This window comes from Bicyclus anynana, chromosome Z (assembly GCF_947172395.1).
Source record: "Bicyclus anynana chromosome Z, ilBicAnyn1.1, whole genome shotgun sequence".
Lineage (NCBI taxonomy): Eukaryota > Metazoa > Arthropoda > Insecta > Lepidoptera > Nymphalidae > Bicyclus > Bicyclus anynana.
Window position 1 is genome coordinate 9,484,811 of NC_069110.1, and position 19,980 is coordinate 9,504,790.

The following is a 19,980-nucleotide window of genomic DNA, read 5'->3' on the forward strand; positions in this document are numbered from 1 at the left end:
CTTGAGACCTAAATATAAATGATTTGCAACTTTTAATTAACTATTTTACTATTGAGTATCGAGATAATTAGTCCGAAATCACAGTAATACAAAATATTTACGATTATTTCACATTTGGGGTTACTTTAATTCGAAATTCTATTAACTTTATCTACTCTCTAAATGCGAACATTACGTATTCAGGAGGAACGGCTATTAACCACCTAATTAACGATAATAATTTCCTCTCTAATACAGACAGACAACTGTCAATCATATAATTCACAGATAATAAATATTTCAAATGGTAGATTTATCATTTTAAAACAAAAAATATATATGTTTCCCATAATACATATACAGTAATACAATTAAAACTTATGTTTCTCTTTAAAAATATTGTTTGTTATAACAATATGACACCCAAAAATTACAGAAAAGTAGGTAAAAGAAATTAAAGAAAAGTAAAAGAAATATTCGTATACATAAATATATATTTAGTATTAACTAATGTACCTCATTATAACATTTTCAATAAGTTCTTACAATTCTACCATTCGATCACCAATCGTATTTATTTCTAGTATTATAATTCGAAACATTTAAATATGTCTAGTATATCTAGATTTACAATTATTACTCAAGTGCTATTATTGCATTTCTCACTGTAGGTTTCAAATAAACACAACATTGTGACGGCACTATATCGAATATATCATACAATAATTGTTATAAATTATTATCATTTTAATACAATGTTCTTAATTTATATAACAGTAAATCTATTTAAAGTGCTTCTAGTTTCAGCAAATGTAAATATCATCTTTGATCTTATAATAAAACTAGCTTTTAGCTCAATCCTATAATGTCACACCATAATCACGCATTTAGTTTACGGCAGCGTTTAACGAGTATTATAACCGATAGTAAAATATATATTCAATTTACTGCATTGAAAATTAACTATGGCAACAAGTCAACTCAACAATCAAATTGTAATACAACTATGTATAGACTGACCAGAAAAATAAAAACTTGACCATCTTGCGAAAATAAAAGGAATCAACTTCTTCTATTATCATAATGTGGTTTCAACGTAGAAAGTAAAGTAAATAGAAAACGAATCCATCCATCGCATTTTCGCAAAAATTAAAACAACTTATGCGTGAACTCTGTAAAGAAAATAGTTAAAAGAAAAGAGAGGTAAAATTCGGTGTCATGGCGCGTGCCGTTTAATCACGCTCAACGACGTGTTAAACAAGTAACAGTGTGGCAAATTTTTTATGATATTTAAAGAAGAATATAAAATAAACAAAGATATTGAGTTATATAAGTATTAGTTTAAAATATACTGGTGAAAAAATGGTTCAGTGTGTGTTGTGATTTCTAAATGACGACAAAATCGAATACCACAAAATGGCACGCTAATCAGTTGTCTATTTATTTCTCTATCTACGGATTGTAATCAAATAAGCGAATCTAAAGGTACTGGCAAGATTTTTTAAACTACTGGTCAGGATATATATTGTACGAGCTCAGAACAAAGAAAACGCCAAATGGCATGATCACGCATAGGCCCATGAAGCCGTTGAAATTACTCTTTTTTGGTGTAATTTCACAAACAAGCGATTAGTAATTCTGTGTGTGCCGTGTTGTGATGATACAATCATTGATCTCCTATTAAAAAATGGATGCACATTCAGCAACCAAAAAATGTCCCCACTCAATGAGTGTCAAACACAACTTCTTGGCACTTAATTACATGGCATTAGTCGCATTTTCAATTTTAACCTTAAACTCAATCCTTAAGGTTGAATTTGCTCTGAATTTGGGATTTTATTGAATATTTGACTATATTTAAAGGCCTTTAGGTATATATTTTTTTAACAATAATTCTAAAACTGTCAAAGCAAAATTGGCCAGCTTTTAAGTGAAATTTTCTACATGATTGTTTGTCCTTTTATTATAACAGGTCAATGGATACAATGCATTCTTTATAATGACGGCTGAACGTGGTTCCTGGTGTTTTCTGTATTCTGAGCGTACTGATTCAACAAATCTCAATGAATTCGACTTAATTTCGACAAATGTATAATAATTTTAGCTGTCACGACAATATTAATTTAATGGAACGATTTTAATTTTCACGAACATCATAATGTAAAATTGTAATCTTAATATTAACCTTGTATAACATGTGCGTTTAGTGGCAATTTCGTAACACCGATGACACCAATTCATTCATATAACATTCACAATAGCAACAACAAGGGTAGGTCAGGACAAATTGCTCAAATTGCTCACATTTTGAAATTTGAACTCAAATTTGTTTATTTGAATTCAAATTATAATTGATAATCTAATAACTTCCTAATGCTTATTCGTTATCGAATAAAACTTACCAAAAAAAATATATTATTACGATGTCCAATAAGTATTACTTTTCAAAAACATTTTAGTATACTACAATAATTTCAATAATATTTTCAATATGGGTCTACTCCCAAGAAATAGTAAATAAGAAATAAAAATAAAATAAAATAAAGTTCTTAAGATTAATTATAAAATGTTAAAGAGAGTTTCAGTTAAAAACAAGTTTTTACCTTATTTAAAAGTAGTTCTGTATAAAATCAGAGATTCTAAAAATAAGCAAATACAATTAAGTAGATGTAATTAAAATGAGCAATACTTAAACAATATCATAGGCAACATAAAAATATTATATTGAGATAGATAATATTAATAATAATGAATTTCTACAATGAACTGATCTAGTGAAAATGTTTTAGAGATCTGTCACAGTACAAACAAATATTAACAATATTTGCTACACAAACGATATACATCATTATTATCATTAATCTATAATTATTAATTACCAATATCATTATTTCATGCATAACCTAAGCATGCAAATATGGAATGAGCGCCATTGTACACGAAATATGGCTTCACTGCTACCAAATAGAGAACATAATATTACAGCTAATATTAAAATACAATAAAAAATAAATTTAACTTTTTCACTTATCTGACGATTGTCTTTTTCGCTACACACATATTCGGAATAGGATTTGAACATTACTTTCATATTACACACAAACTTAAATACGTATAAACAATCATTAAAATATCAACAATAATACCAGATCAATAGTTACTCGTAGATTCCCGGATGAGATTCAATATAGCGTTGAGTTATAATACGGCCAGAGTCCACGACAGGTGTCAAAAGCTCGTCCGACGAGACCTGTATCCTGATCCTGTTATCGGAGGAGATATTCGGAGCGCCGTTACTGGTGTAGAGTCCTAGAGACACGGGCTTATGATGTTCGTCAGCATACGATTTGTACTTAGATGGACTGACAGGTTGTAGGTGCGCGGGGCTAGCGGCCAGGGGGTTGTATGTTACGTGTATTCGCACTACGTCCTCAGAGTGCGGCGAAACCGACGGCGGGTGAGGCGTGGCTCTTGGCGTTGAATGCGCAGTGGACGGCGCGCGCTGAATGCTCATACCGCAAATACCTGACCTGCAAATACAAAAAAAAAATGTCGGTTTACTGACGATAGTTGAACGTGACAACGTCATAAGAAAATACAGATGGAATGGTTGCATTTTTCAAAAGAAAATGTTCGTTTTTCTAAAATACTATTAATCTTCATAGACCAGAATATGCTTTATTTCTTGTAAACAAAGTTGGCAACCTTATATCGAGGGAACGACGCATGACGTCATCTTTTTTCGAGTGTGCAGCCGGCTCCATCGAATTATAAGACGTTGTCACGTCAAAAAGAACGCATATATGTATATATATTGAATATAATACTCGATTCACACAGCTAGCTAGTTTATATATGTGTATATATTGGTATATGATTAACAACTAGTTGCCAATGCAATAGCTTTCTAATTATGATATGACTATAGTATATTATTTTTGTATATATTTCTGAATATGCTGCTACATCTGTGACACACATACATATATTTGCAATTATACTCGGAGGACTACTTTTATTCGTGAAATACACTTAATAGCTTCTAGCCATCTATTCTAGGTAAATTAAATAGACATACACATATAAGCAAGGTGTACGTTTTAAAAATAATAGCAAGGAGAAAAAGCGAAAATGGCTATTTTCTGTGAAATGTATTCGTCCATTTTTCGCCAACGATCTTTTTAGTGGAATCAATAGAGCATTTTTCCTTGAAGTCCTAGGAAACAGCTATATGATTTTAATGATGTTTTTAATCATGTTTTTTTGAAATCAGAAACCTTTTGCGGGAACGAAATGATTTATATTGTTTAAAGTTTACACAATATCTATGATATTTATATACCACTTTGAACGTGGTGTCAATGGTACAATTAATGGGTAGACAATCAATCGTCTGTTTTCCGTTTTTCCTTGTATACGTTTGTATTTTTTGAAGTACATAGTATTTTTTAATTATTTATTATATAAATAGTATACATATTGCTTAAACAATATAAAATCATTTCGTCACCGCACCAAAAAGTTTCTGATTTCAAATAACATAAAAAACATAATTTAAAAAAAATCATCAAAATCAGAGCTGTTTCTGAAGAATTCCGAAACACGCTTGTTTTATGTTTTCATTGACTCGCCTATATGTATATATAGAATATATAAGGTGTAGATATAGATAGAATTAAAAAAAAAAAAAAAAAGTAAATTAATATATTGTGAGAGAGAAAAATTAAATATAAAACGCATCGATAAACAGTAACAAAAAAAAACAAAAAGGGTAGTTTCTCGGATCTACGAAATTGCAAGATAATATAATAAGATTTACTAGATAAGTAATGGGACAACATCATATTATAAGTAATTTATGAATCCCTATTCAAAATGCATAATACAAAATAATTAATTTATATACAAGCAAATGAAAAATGAATAGTTAAATTAAAATATACTTAAAATAATGTTCCAGAAAAAGAATTAACGCAACTATACTTTGTCAACGATCAAAAACATAATACTAGTAGAAGTGACGCTATAATACAAATTATGAATAAAAATCGTTAGCGAGATATGAACGTGTATTTAGAAACGCTGCGGCAAAATTAGCTTGAGTAATGTTTGTAGTTTGTTTAGGGTAGTGAGTGAATGACCCACCTTACCCGTACCCAATTCAACGTTTTTTAACCCGTTGGAGTCGCATGGTTATGTATAGGTCTTAGTTCTAGACCGCCAACTCTGCCACCGGATTGCTTTGCTGCGGTCCCTTTGACCCCACCTTGAGTGCCGTATATGTATTACGAATGATAATAATTAATATTATATTACATACAATATTGATATAAAGCTAAACTACTAATATACTACAATATTATATATAAATCTGAGTTTTCATATAACTATTTCAAGCAGAGATAAATAAATACCAATATTATTCTCATTCATCACAAACAAAACAGATTTTGGTGAAATTTAAAATTTAAAGACTAAACAAATTAGAAAGCACAGTATTATATAGTGACGTCATCACCAAAAAAGATGACGTAGTTCATAGATAACAACGGCTATGGGCATACTTTATTAGTTATACGGATACAGTGAGTGAAATATAAAAAACAATCTAATAATTGCAAATGTAAATAAAAAAGGCGTTTGTTTATGCACCAAATCAAATCACTATATATTCAGAAACCAGTCTTTCTGTGTGTGCACATATGAATGTGCACACATTGTTGTATTTATGTAATGAAACAACATGTAGTAAGTTAAGAACGAAAAGCCTAATATAATGTTCTTGCGATTTCTTTGTTCCTCAACATATGTGCTGCCTAGAATCGACGTTACGAAAGAAGAACCATTTCTGTACAAATTTAATCTATGGCATCGATGACGTCGTTCAATAAAATTCCAAGTAATAAAATATCTTTAAAATGACTTTAGATAAGTGTATTTAACTTAATTGTATTTATTATATTAAATAAATTATATGTTTATAAATATCACATTAAAAAATACATTATAATGTTTTAGTAGTTTACCCGAGTTTAGTTTTTGTTGGAAAAAAAAACTTAGTGCAAGTTTTAAGTTAAGCAAAATGTGATAAAAACAGCATACAGACGTACAAGGTGGTAACTTTGTTCTTCGGAAACTGAATATTTTCATGGTATTTATTTGAAAATATTTGGTTCAGACACTCAGTCTACAATGTGTTTCATGTATTTTCGCGATTTAGCTTTGGGTGGCCTCTTAAATTTTGTTTTATTTGAACAGACTTTTAAAAAGCTCTCGTGCGAATTAGACCTATACTTAAGTCATACTCGCTGTGCACTGTTTACCAACAAACAATTTAAAAATGAGATTATAAAAGGCTAGTAATTTACACACACATTACACACGTAACAATTATCACGCGTGTAGAGCTGGACCGATTTCACTATTTTTTTTAATGTATCTGTTATTGTCAGGAAAAGGTTCTTATGACAGAAAAAAATTAAAGAATTAGAGAAAGGGGTAGGGGAAGGGTAGGGTAGGGGTAGTTGAAAGTTTACATCGAGTTACACGCGGACGAAGTTGCGGACGTACGCTAGTAGTTAATATATTTTGAATAACGTTTTTTAAAGTAATATATAATTTAAAAATAAATAAGTTACAAAATGACATGCGTTCTTTACTTTTATTTATAATTTGTTTGTTGGTAAACAGTGCACATCGAGTATGGCTTTATAGCTTTGCAAATTCGTTCGTAACACTCCCGATAACGCGGGCGGGGAGGCATGTAGCGATGCCCCGCTCGCACGACTTCATACCCGCGCAGTCCTTTACCCCCGTCGCCCGTAAGGACTGTCACTGTCAAGAAGGAGTGTCATCAACTCAGACCAACTATTGTATAGGACTTGCCTCGCTAGATGTTAATTTTCTGTCAAAGTATATGATCAATGATCTAATGTGATTATAAAAACTGTCTCTATAGAATCGATGTTAAAAGTTGTAATCGTGTTCGTCGGTTAAAGAGCTCCGTAAAAATACTTTTATGTGTAGTTGAATGGTGTAAAAAACGGACAAAAACTTCAAGTTTAGTTTAAGATGTATACCAAATCTAAGATTGTTTTCCTCAGAAAATGACAGACAATTTTGTTTGTGACTATGCGTGCGATACAGGTCCTTCTATAATTGGTCTGAGGTCATCAACGAACTTGCCAAGCGCCAAGGCGAAAAAGTGTGTTTAGTGGGAGTACTGCGAGGTGCGTAGGAGGTAGACAATCTCACCCATCTGACCCAGTGCCGTCGTCGCTGATGTTGCTGTGGGTGTCCAGCGAGTTGTCGGGCGCGTGCGAGCGGCCGCTGGAGAACACGCTCAGGTCGGCCGTGCTGGTCACGCTGGTGTCCGCCAACGAGCGCCGCGACCCCAGCGCCGACACCGAGTCCTCGCAGCGGACCCCACTCGCCACACCGCTGTGATCTGAACACACCACTGTTTTAACTATTTTACACTATTCCAATAACACTCATTTATATAACATTTTACATAATAAATAAATTATTTTTTAAAGCACATGAATTCTCGCACATTAATAAATATTTTAAGCACATAAAATTGCCCAAATATGAGTTAAGACACAGTCTATTTTTTATAGCTACATGAATATACGATAAATGAGGTTTCGCAAAAATTTACGCGAGAATATATCGTTTGTGATTTTGTAAAAGATCTGGATTTTCTAATTATTTATAAATTCCTTTAAGAAGTGTCTTTATGAGAAACCACATTACATTAAATTTTTGGATAAACAACAGTAATTTACATCTATACATAAATATTATAGTTATATGAATCAAATAACAGAAGATGGGGACTATAATAAAATTTACTAGAAAGAAAATGTATACGAAACAATAAATTATAATTTTATGAATTAACAGCATTTTCAAAGAAGTTAATAAACAAATTTTATTGAAATACTTCTATAAAGAATAAATAAATAAATATAGCGTATTAAAGAATTACAAATGAAACAGGGACATTTAATTGTTTATGTGAAACGATAGGGATGATGACAGTTTTTTAAATTGTATATGAATTAGGTGTATACTAACAGTAAAGAAATTTTGTAAAGAGCCATGATATCTGCGATCATTACTTTCGGAGCTACAGGGATTTAAATGGTCAGATTTGCGGGACGGCCACGGTTTCCTAAAAACGCCCCATACGAAATGGCACGAATTAATGACGTCGTTGATTCGCTGATCGTTAGATTTGTATGGGCATTCAAACAAAATTACAAATATCATTGTTATATGTGCGTTTATGTTTATAGTTCATTTTGTTGAAAAATTTTACATTTAATGTAAGGAAGGTAAAAATGTATGAATTTTCATCTAATTACGATAAAAGATTTTTTGTAGATTTTAAAATTTTATAATCTTATTTGTTTTGCAAACATCTAGTCAATCTTTGTTTTTACTTAATAATGAGTTAATATTGACCTTATTTACCGGAATGTCTCATAAAAATCAATATGTTCAAACCTAGTCATCATCCCCATTCTTGTTCATCTCACGACTGCGTGATTCATTCCCTATCGATCGCTACTGGCATATGAGCTAACTGAAACGAAATGCATGCAAAAAATATCTGTACACTTACCTCGTGTTATCTTGCGCGCACACACACTCAAGCAAAAAACGTGTCAAAAGCACCACATGCAAATGTACAAAAACATAAAATCTCTGCTCTTAACCTGACAAACTTTATTTCTTATTCGTTATATTACATAGCTGTCATTTATATTTTCTACGTTTCCTTTTTCTGTTCTTATCAATTTTAACAAGATACGTTTGGTTTTCAGCATCGTTTTCGAAGGCGTTAATGGAGAAAGGAATAGGATTATCTTGAAGGATATTCATCGTGGCTAGGGATGTGTGCAGAGGGACCGCGTTGGTAGAGTTTTCATCTGAAGGAAAAGAAAGTAAATGAAATGACAAAATCTCATTTTATTTATTAGTCCTTTTGACAGTGGATACTTAATTTATATGTTAGAAACTGAAGACTTATTTTTTTTTACTTTTCACGGGTAATTTAGTTGATATTTTTTTTCTAGAGCTTCTTAATACACATCTAAAATTTTGTTTACCATGGTATAATCTAAATCTAAGCAAATAAGATACACTGCAGTGCTGTATCTACGTATGACACACTAAGTGATATCTAAATAAAGTATACATCTAAAACATACCATAATTTAGGTATTTTGTTATGTACTACTTTTTGGTGTCTTCATACCACAACAGGCGGCAAAACTAAAAATAGAAAACATATTTAATATGTCCACCATATCTGTTACGTTTACGTTGTCTATGTAGATATTACTAAAATACGTCATACACCTATTTTGAAATTCTTTTATTTTTGATAATTGTCTTCATTTTCTAAATTTTTTACCTGTTTTTAAATCAGCTTATGTTCAAATATCACTTAAAACTATTAACACAATATAAATAATACCATTACATAGGCGACATAGAGTTAAAGTATCAGATGATAGGGGTGGGTTTATGCGAACAGAAAGTCAATACTTTATCAGGTTTCGAGCAGAGATTTACGTTTTACTAACAATGCACAGTGAAACATGTAGCAACTTGGCATCACGGCTGCTAGTTACATCAAAATGTGCTCTTATCAAATATTAGTTCAACATACATTTATAGTTATGCGAATAAATGAAATACACATTAACGACAATGAATATATTACATTAGTAGTGGAATGTATGAACAATGCAATGTGAACACGACCCTTATGAACACCAGGACCTTGTATAATACAAGGTCCTGGTGTTCATAAGGGCGTAAGTGGTTAAAATGAATCGAGAAGTTTGGCGTAATTGTTAGTAAAAATTTTTATTCATTCATTATCGGATTCGAGAAAGTTCCGCCGTAACTAGTACGAGTAATTCCCCATGCGGCTCTATTGTAAGGTTGTGATGAAATTGGACGCAAAATAATTTGAAGCTGAAAGTGTTAAGGCGTTTAATCTGCACATTGTTAATAATAGCATAAACCCACCGCCGCACCATCACAAACATGCTAGTGCACAAATTAAATAAAACTAATTTATAACACATTTGCTCGTAAAGTATCACTAATTTCACGAATTTCAGTATTGTAATGTATCTCATTACGCACATGTGCCGTAATGTAAAGAAAACGCACATGTAATGTAATTTAAAACGTTAATCATCCGTCTAAAAACGAACGGTACTTTTTTGAAGAGTTAGCAAAGAGTTTTTATGGCAGAAAAGTACTCAACTTTTCATTATTAAATCAACTTTGTGAGGTAAACTATAATAAAAAAACGTCTGTAACAGAAACACAAAAATATTAATTTACTTTATCAGTAATACTGGCTGTATTTGGTGTATTTGCCGAAAAAAAACGAACGCACTTCGCTATATGTGCAAAAACGACAATGTTATGTTTTCCATGTGATAACATCAAAATGCCATCATATGGAAAACAGAAAAATCAACAAATTCGTTTTGAGAAATGTGTTTTAAGTGTGTTTCATCGCAAATGTGTTATAAAACGTCGTATGACCTTTGAAAATTGTAGCCTCTGCTTCCTTACTAAAGCTCTAGCCAATGTTCGAGCTTTCAATGTCGCCTCGGCTGTAATTTTCAACTTACCGCACTTATATCATAATGTACTATTATCAATAACACTAAAATATTTAGTAAATCATATCCGAAAGGTGGAAAATATTCCAATTGGCAAGCAAAATCAAGAATCAATGTATATATAGTAAGTAAAAGTAGCTGTCGTAAAACGAAACTAAACTACGAATAGCTTTTCGAGCTGCTAAAATAAGTAACTCAATAATTTAAAGCATTTTTTAATGAAATTAAAAAATAGACTATCGCAATTGTAAAAAATAGGGGAATCGTTGCAAAATATCTTTATATTAATTGCATAATGAAATTTTGTAGTACTAATATAATTTTTCATGGAATCTGTGTATATAGAATTAGTTTTACTTTTTAGTTAATACCATTTAATGTTTGCATTCAGTCTATATCACACAAACGTTTTACATTTGGCTAAATTAATATCACCTTTATACCTATATCACCATTTTCTTCTAACATATTTATATAGAATACGAGTATTTTTATTGCTATGGAGACGTGACAACTCAGCGGATATGACCTCTGCTTTCGATTCAGAGGGTGTAGATTCAAATCCGATCCTGGGCATGCACCTCCAACTTTTCATGTGCAATTTAAGATATTAAATATTACTTGTCTCAAACGGTGAAGGAAAACATAAAATAACTTTATATACTGAATCCGACGTTCATAATTTAGTGTAAGTTAGGAATGTAGTGTTAATTATTTATATTAATGTGCAATTAAAGGTGGACATTTCATGAGTAATAGAAGGAAAAATGCTTGATGTGTAAATTCCAAGAGGGAAGTTAAGCACGGAACTCTTAATAGTACAAGATCCGGCATAAGGAATATATAACCTCATCTGTTATTTATTTAAGATAAAAAATAATGATAGAAAATATTCACATTGACACATTGCAAATTGTTTGCCTAGTTGAATTGCGGCCGGTTACTATTAATTACAATGTCCTTCCCTCATAAGTTTATAGAAAAAAGGAAAACTATTTAATAGAATACACCCAAAAGAATTGAAAAGTACTGAATGTTGCTTTCACACTGCAACTATAGGGTTACCAGATACCAGATACCAGAGAGAGAAGTTAAGTAATGTTACTCGTATTTATACATATACCCTAATCAGTTATTTAGTCATCTAATATGTCAAATACTTATTATAAACTTATTGTATACTTACTTAATTTTACTTAATTAGGTTGCCTATATTTTGTATGAAAATCGGTCTGGCCGCAATTTAACTAAGCAACCTGTTTGCAATGTGCCACTGTGAATATTGTCTATATTTTTTTCTGATGACTAATAAATAACAGATGAGGGTATATATTTCTCATGCCGGATCGTAGATCTTAAAGGATATATTCAGAAATAAGAAAAATGGACTAGAGTAGGCAAAGAGAGATTATTGAGAAAGTTTAAGTCTGAGAACAGATCTGAAATGTATAGATGATAGTTATTACAATTACATTTTAAAACTATCTAAAAATTTAACACTGTTTCGAGCCTTTGTTTTTATTATGGTTTTGTTTTTTTTTAATATACGTGTCATATTGTTTCTACTTTATAAAGCGTAAACAAACGACACGCAAGTTTGCAATGTGAAGATAGAACTTAATTTATTGTGAATTTTTTGTGTTTTGTGTGTATTTTTTCCTAGATCTAATTATTACTATAAGGCAGTGGACGCTTAAATTATTGATTTAATCCTAACTATCCTAACTTAGTGTTAATAATATTTGTTTAATTTTTATGAATGAAAAAAAAAGATATTAATCATATCCGAAAATAAATGACACATATCCTACGTAAGAATATACAATAGTTAGTTATATAATCTACTTTTTAAAATTATCGGAATGTATAATATTTTCAAAACATAATTTGAAATATTGAAATAATTTTAATTTGTACTTGTAGGTAAATTATATTAAAATAGTATTTAATACAGTTTAATATTGAAGAGGACTGTAGATTTAGAATATCAATGGATAAAAGAACTTCAGTAAGTACATGAGGACAATTTACCAAGCAAAAACAATTACTATTAAATACTTCATAATTTGGTTTTATGATAATTACACAAAGCATGCGTGGTACTAATAAAATTAATAATTCTCTTTGTATTTTAACAATGTACACAAAACAATATAAGGCTTTAAAGTCTATAAAGTGTTTCAAACCTCGAACACATTGGCAATAATATCCCACCCATCCCCGGGAATACCACGAGAGATGAGTCAGAACAAATCACGGTGTAAGTATTACAAAATATAAAGATTTAACAATCTAGATCAAGAATCTAGAATCTAGACAAGACAAACATCGAAATGACGTGTTATTTATTGCAAATATGTCCGTGCCATTACAGTGTTCACAGATATTTTGGCGTCAATGCAAAATGAATAAAAAAAATATATGACACAATATTTTCGTTGTCAACATTTTGTTTTGATATATTTGCAGCACTATTTTAACATTAATACATACTATATATTATTGAAAGTTAATATTTACTATATTTATTAAGCTTAAATCTGCGTGAATAACAAATGTTGACAAAAACAATAAATTTAAGATGTTTTTATTCAAATTTTTATTTAAAATAATTGCTTTTGTTGAAAGTTGATAATTTTCAGTGGTAAGCGTGTCTCTATCAGCTATAAGTTTAATAGCACAATAATATCTTCTCCAAAAGATAACTTAAAAAGTTGAGAAATTATAGAGTATAAAAGACAAAAACTGATCTTTGTTTAATCAACATCGTGTCTCGACCAGAAAATACTGTGCCATTGTTAAAAAAAAATTATAAATGCGTGAATTGATCAGAATCAAGGCTATCGGTGGATGTGGTTCGCGATATTGAGGGCGATGCCTCCAATTTACCTGAAACCGTATCGCTCTGTGACACACGCAAGTCCTGCAAATCAAGTGCCGCCTTCTCACGCCTGTAACAATCATAGAAATCATTTTGACATTTCATCTATACTGATGTCATAAAGATGAAGACTTTGTTTGTATGTCTAATATCAGGAACTACTAGTTCGAATCGTAAAAATATTTTTTGTTGGGCACTCCTTATCGAGGAAGGCTATATCTTAGCATTTTTGTGATGTAATGGAAACCGACACAAGTGCCAATACAGTTAACTTCTAAAATCTTGGCTGCTACTACAAATTTAATTAACGAAAACCCAATCCACCCCTGGAACTCATGATGCATACCGTGGCGTAACTATAGGGTAATACAAATTTAATTAAAGAAAAATCCAATCCACCCCTGGCACTTATGATGCATACCTGCGTATATATATATGTAGTGGCGTAACTATAGGGTAATACATAATGCCACAGGTCAACTGATTGGATGAGCCTCCAACACCCAGCGAGGGTGTGAGCTCAGACGTAACTTAACTTTTCAAAACTAATTACATGACGGACCCCAGACGGTGTAGTTACGCCACTGGGTGCATAGCAGAATAAACTAACTTAACCAGCCAACTAAGAGTTATATATATACTAAGTTGTATATATACTATTATATAACAATTACTCTAATGTTAGTTTATAGACACATAAATATAAAGAAGAAATTAGCACCACTTTGTATACAGAGAGTTGTAAGAAACAACAGAATATAACTTAAAACATCCGTACATAGAGATGAAAATATACGAGAGGTGTATGAACTGGAACATTAAGTACATTTATTAGTCACATTGTTGAAAATTCATACCTTGTGCTATTGTTGTCCTTTTGAGTTACTTTTGACTTATATTTTAATGTGTCACTAGGAACAAAAATTTCTTCTTCTCTACAAAGAAATTGAAACTAATTTGGTAATGCACATGAGTAATAAAATCCACTAAAAGTTAAAACTTAAATATATTTACCTCAATATCACTGTGGCTCTAGCTTGTTTTTCAGTTTCCGAAAAATTTTCTGCTCTTTGACCAATTTTTGACTTCTTGTCTGGTTCCACGAACACGCCGAGGGCTCGTTGCGGCAATTCCGTGGGAGGAGGTGGACCTGGGTAATCCAACTTTGCCCGTTTTAACTCCTCCATGGATCGCTCCAAGTGATAAATAACCATATCATCTTCATAACCAAATTCCTTGTGCAACTTCACCTGTATAATAAATATTTAAAATTATTATTACCTCAAACGTTATTTTTGTAATTATTAAATCGGCCAAATAATTTGTACCTGAATAAAATTAACAATTAGATCCATATCATTCAATTTCATAATGGCTTTTTTGTGAAGTTTAAGGATTGTGTAGGCCATAGCAGTAATGACTCTTTCTCCATCAAGAAGGTATATATCCCACACTCTTAAGCATAAACTGAAGGGCACTCGTTCAACAAAGCATACAAAAAACCATTTAAGCGAGTACAGTATGGCATCAAGGCCAAATTTATCGAAATGGTGTTTCAACTTTGGCATGAACTTTGTCAGTATCTTATCATGATGCTCTAGAAATCTTGTTAATTTTGGAAATCCTTCAATATACAGCCCATGCATGGCATACTTCTTATCCGACAGAAGAATCGCTAAGGCCCAAAATGCATCCTCTTCATCCATATACATGAGTAAGACACCAGCCAAACCTGACATACCCTGACAATATCCTACTTCAGAGTTATACATGCTATAAGCACACAAAACATTAAACAATGAGCACTGTTTCTCAGAATATCTCTCTCTATAAAACTGATGTTCACGAAACTGCCTGTTTACATCTGAATCTATCTGTCTGGCATCTGTAGACCATTGTTTTGCTAATTTTAACATCTCTTGGTATTTTCCGGGACTAGTTGACTTTACTGAGTTAACATTTAAGAGCTTGCACCATATCTTTATTCGAAGAGAGTTTGGAATGCCTTTATATATTCTTCTGTGTAATTTTTCCATTGTGGTGGGTGAATCCCAAGATCCAAGCATCTTGAGCCATTTCTTCTCCCTTTCAACTTCCACATTGATTTTTTGTGGCGCTGTTTTCTGCAGAAGTCTTTCATCATGAATGAAGCCATATCTGAAATAGAATCAGTAAATCATCAATTTAATGCTATATAAAATATAAACTTGAATACTATAACTACCTAATGATTGATTGTGCTGAACTTTTGGTCGAATGTAGTTTGTAAAACCATTTTGAAGCATGATTTAAACAAAATTAATAAAAAAAAAACTATGTGCGAGTGTTAGGACAGAATGGGATGTGACGGGAGGACAGAGTAGGGACAAGACGATACTGTGTATTCGTCACAAACGTCAACCTATTTTTTAACAACCCACTACAGTCAGGCCTCCCTCTTTATGGAGAGAAGATATAGAGTTTGGACCCACTATGCTGCTCTTATTTGGCGAGATTTCTTGGGTTGGCGAGATCAAATGAATATAAAAATGAAAATGATGGTAATGGTAATAATGTTAATTAACGGCCAGTAACAGATGTTAATAAGAACGCCCGGGATCAACAGCTTCATGTGCTCTCCGAAACTTAAATATCTTAGAAGAAGGTAGGTAGGTAGGTATTCATTGACCCAACCCAGGGTTTGAACCCAGAAGCTCATGATTTGGATCCACATAGGTTAACCACATCTAACAGGCAGTTAATTGTATATATATAACAAAGATAAATTCTACATAAAAGAAGTCGCAGGTGTCAGCTTATTAATGTGTATAATATATTATTGTACAAAAAGTGTCATTTTTCATCATACACATTTACACAGAAAATTCGCTTCTGTGTATAAAATAAACATTATTGTTTTTGTAACATATTGTATATATAGTTTAAATTTCATATCATAACTAAACTACAGCCCAGCTTGAATTGTGCGTACTGGAATTCCATTTGAACTTGAAATTTAATAGGTATGTACATCACAAATATTTTTGCAATGTCATGAAGTGAACTTCCTGTGGGTTACGTATAAACAACTTTGTATCAAATTACAAATATATTTGAGTGAAGAATGAATGGATGGGGTATAAAATGTATAATATCATAAGAATGAAATCAATACTTCTGTATTTGTTTTTTAAAAATTGTATACCGATATGTTGTTTTATTACTTTTTAGTTTTTTTTTTACAACTATATTAAATAAACATTTTAAAAAATATCTGCATTTTAACACTATATTAAGATATTACAGTTTTCAACACAATATCATCTTGAACTAATGCACTTTTATTTACTTACAAGAATTAGATGCAACAGATAGAACAAACAAAATAAGATACAATAAAAGTAAAGCAATAAATACATAATTTAATATAACGGAGAATCTAAAATTATAATGTAATAGCATAGATTTTAAAATTTACAGAAAAAAGACTTTTGTTTTTGTGGAGTAGTACCAGTAGTTAAAGGAGTACAGGCAATGGTTTTTAATCCACAATCAAAAGTTTAAAGCAATTATATATCATAATATATATAAAATAACTCTAGTAATAATGATTTCGCAAAGCAAGCAAGCAAAAATACTAATACACTATAGCATAAGGTATCCATTTATACACTAATATTTTAGATACTTAGAAGGTCTAATTAATAATAGATTTATAGTAAGAAACTACTAACAGGCACAAATATTTTATTATATCAGTACTATGGAGTGAGCTGATTGAATCAGAGATGAGCCGATCTGCAGAAGAACCCAAGTCACTGATATAAATGAATGAGTCACAAAGCTGAATTGACAATTTGAAGACCTAATAACTAGACTTTGGGGCGGATTTGTGAAAACATGAATATCATGTAGTAAAAGTATAATTAGAATACTAGGTAATACATATGATATACAAAAATATAATTAGAATATTCAATTATACTTTTAAACTACAAACTTCAAATGTATGAAACAACTTGTCAGCTGTATCCCTAGTACTCATATACAATCCTGAAGGAGTTCCTTAAAAATCTTTGTCAAATCGACAGATCTTAAAATCATGATACATTATTATAAGTAAACTTAATAAATATATGAGTAAAATAAATCAAAAACTTCGCAAATGCCTCAGTAAAGCTAAGAATCAGAGACTTTTGCTGGTGCCATTACCAATAATAAAAACATGTAAGCATTGAAGTTTAAATAAATCTTATTTAACATGAAAAGTACTATTTTTGGGAGAGTGTTTTAGCTACAAAGTACTAATATTGTATATAAAGTACTAATATTATATAGAGATAATGTAATGTATGTAATGGGTAATCTCTGGATCTACTGAACCAATTTTGAAAATTCTTTTACCACAAGAAAGCCACTTTAATTGTGAGTGTCATAGGCTATATTTTATTCCCATATTCTCACTTGAATGGGAACTACGGGGGTAAAACCACAGGGAATGGGCTTGTAGTATATAAATAGTAAGTTGTACAGACCGGGGCATTTATATAAAGGACCATTAGCAAAGCAGAAACATGTTTTTTAACAATCATTTGTCTGTGAGTGGTGGCTAGTAAACAGTTATTGATAAACAAATATCAATGTCACATATCACAACCCTTTAAATTATTTACCAATGTATTTTTGCAGTGCTGACATTCCTCTTGTCTTCATGAGATAGACTATACATTATAAAAGCAAAGTCTTTAGTCTATCTGTATCATCATCAGCCATTATGTATCCACTGCTAGATATAGGCCTCTTATAAGCAGCTCCAGCCTGCTCTATATTTGGCTTTCAGTATCCAATTAATGCCAGCCGCCTTCTGGAGGTTGTTGCTCTACCTAGCAGGGAGCCTCACACTCTGCTTATTGAAATGCAATCTCCACTCAAGAACCTTACGACTAGAACAACAATTGGCAAGCGGTCTGTATATACACAGCAGAAATTTCCTCTATATATAAATATAAGGTCCTTATAAAAGAATTTACTGAACTTCTGAAAATGTGTTTCTGAAATACATTTATAATTCAAGATAAAGTGGACTGTCATTCAACTGGAATAATTGTATTTATGTAGTTTAATAAAAAAACTTATTTATGAATTAAAAGCATTGTTATGAGACTGTAAAATGATAATGTCACTGGTGTAGAATAATTTAGGGTTAAAAAGTTAAGAGAGAGAGAGTTTAACGAAATTTGAGGACCTGGTATAGTCTTATGGTACTACTACTACTACTAGAAATATTATTTATTACTTTAAAGAATAAAATAATTACATGTTATAAATATTTAATACTATGCAAGCAAGAATATAATATAAGCCTATCCTGAAACATACAGGTGATGAACATAATATTCCAATCTTTGAACTAATTATAATTTGTTTATTAAAACTGAAAATTAAAACATGTTTAACTTTTTAAATTACAGAGCTCATTTACAAAACATAATTGATATCTGAATATTATATTTCATCTGAATCAATACAACATAAGGTTGTAATCATTTGTATTGAGATGAAAGTATTTTGACACTAATGAACTAATGATCCATAAACCAATATATGAAATGTCAAATGTATTAGAACTGGATTAATTATTAGTTTTAGTACATACAATTAATAAGATACACAATAATTGTTGTAAAACAAAATGAGTAGAGTGTACGCACCTGTCAGTTTTGTGGTAATCTTCAAACTCAGGGTCCTCCCAGGGATCAATCTGGCCAGCGAGATTCTCACGCCCCCTTTCATATCTCTGGAAGATCCGCGCCCGCTCCTCGAAAGCCCGCGCCAACAGAGCCTCCTCATTCATAACACAGCCTTCTCGTGCACATAGGTACCGATTGAACACCCACACGACCTACTATCTTCGACCTACTAAACCTTTACAGCTCGCGTATCCCTCCTGCTCCACTAGTCCACCACAAACGCCACTAGATCGACAGTTACATCGCAAACTATTATCCAACTATTTCAACAAACTAAATACCGTCAAGAGCATTTTATGTAATTAAATTATAAACGAACGGCTTATTATATTTTAAACAATATAAAACAATTTTATTTTATGAAGTCTGCCAATCACACCAATTGCCAAATTTCAAGAAATACAGATAACCAAAGACTAATATTCTAAGAGATAACAAAAACAATCAATCACCCTGAATGAATCTGACATTGACAACACTCTTTAGTCTATTGTATTGTTTTTTATCTGGTTAGCTATGGATTCGTAATAATAGTTTTTAATATTTTATAGGAGTTTACTCCTAACGAATCGATTTTTCATACAAAGCCCCCGGAATGAAAAAAATATGGGCAGTAAAATTTGATGAAAGGATGGCGTTAAGTTTTTGTGCACAACCTATTCTGTGCAGTGTGCACCTTTCACCGAGCACTTCCGCCGGTACAACAAGTATTGAGACGTACATAGTGTAT

General features: G+C 31.4%; 1 protein-coding gene across 5 annotated transcripts; it reads right to left on the bottom strand.

The window, feature by feature from the left end:
- Nucleotides 1-453: 453 nt before the first annotated feature.
- LOC112048068 (USP6 N-terminal-like protein) lies at nt 454-19,665 on the bottom strand. 5 transcript variants are annotated; one of them, XM_024085450.2, is made up of 7 exons: nt 19,212-19,665; nt 14,850-15,678; nt 14,536-14,771; nt 14,379-14,456; nt 13,530-13,591; nt 7,234-7,426; nt 454-3,509 (listed from the first exon to the last, which is right to left on the bottom strand). In XM_024085450.2, exons 1-7 carry the CDS (start codon nt 19,352-19,354, stop codon nt 3,137-3,139), a joined length of 1,914 nt encoding a protein of 637 aa, XP_023941218.1. In that variant the 5' UTR covers nt 19,355-19,665; the 3' UTR covers nt 454-3,136. The 5 variants fall into 5 exon arrangements, with proteins under 5 accessions (XP_023941218.1, XP_023941210.1, XP_023941204.1 ...); XM_024085442.2 differs by having other exon boundaries at nt 7,243-7,438; XM_024085436.2 differs by having other exon boundaries at nt 7,234-7,438.
- Between the last annotated feature and the right edge of the window lie 315 nt (nt 19,666-19,980).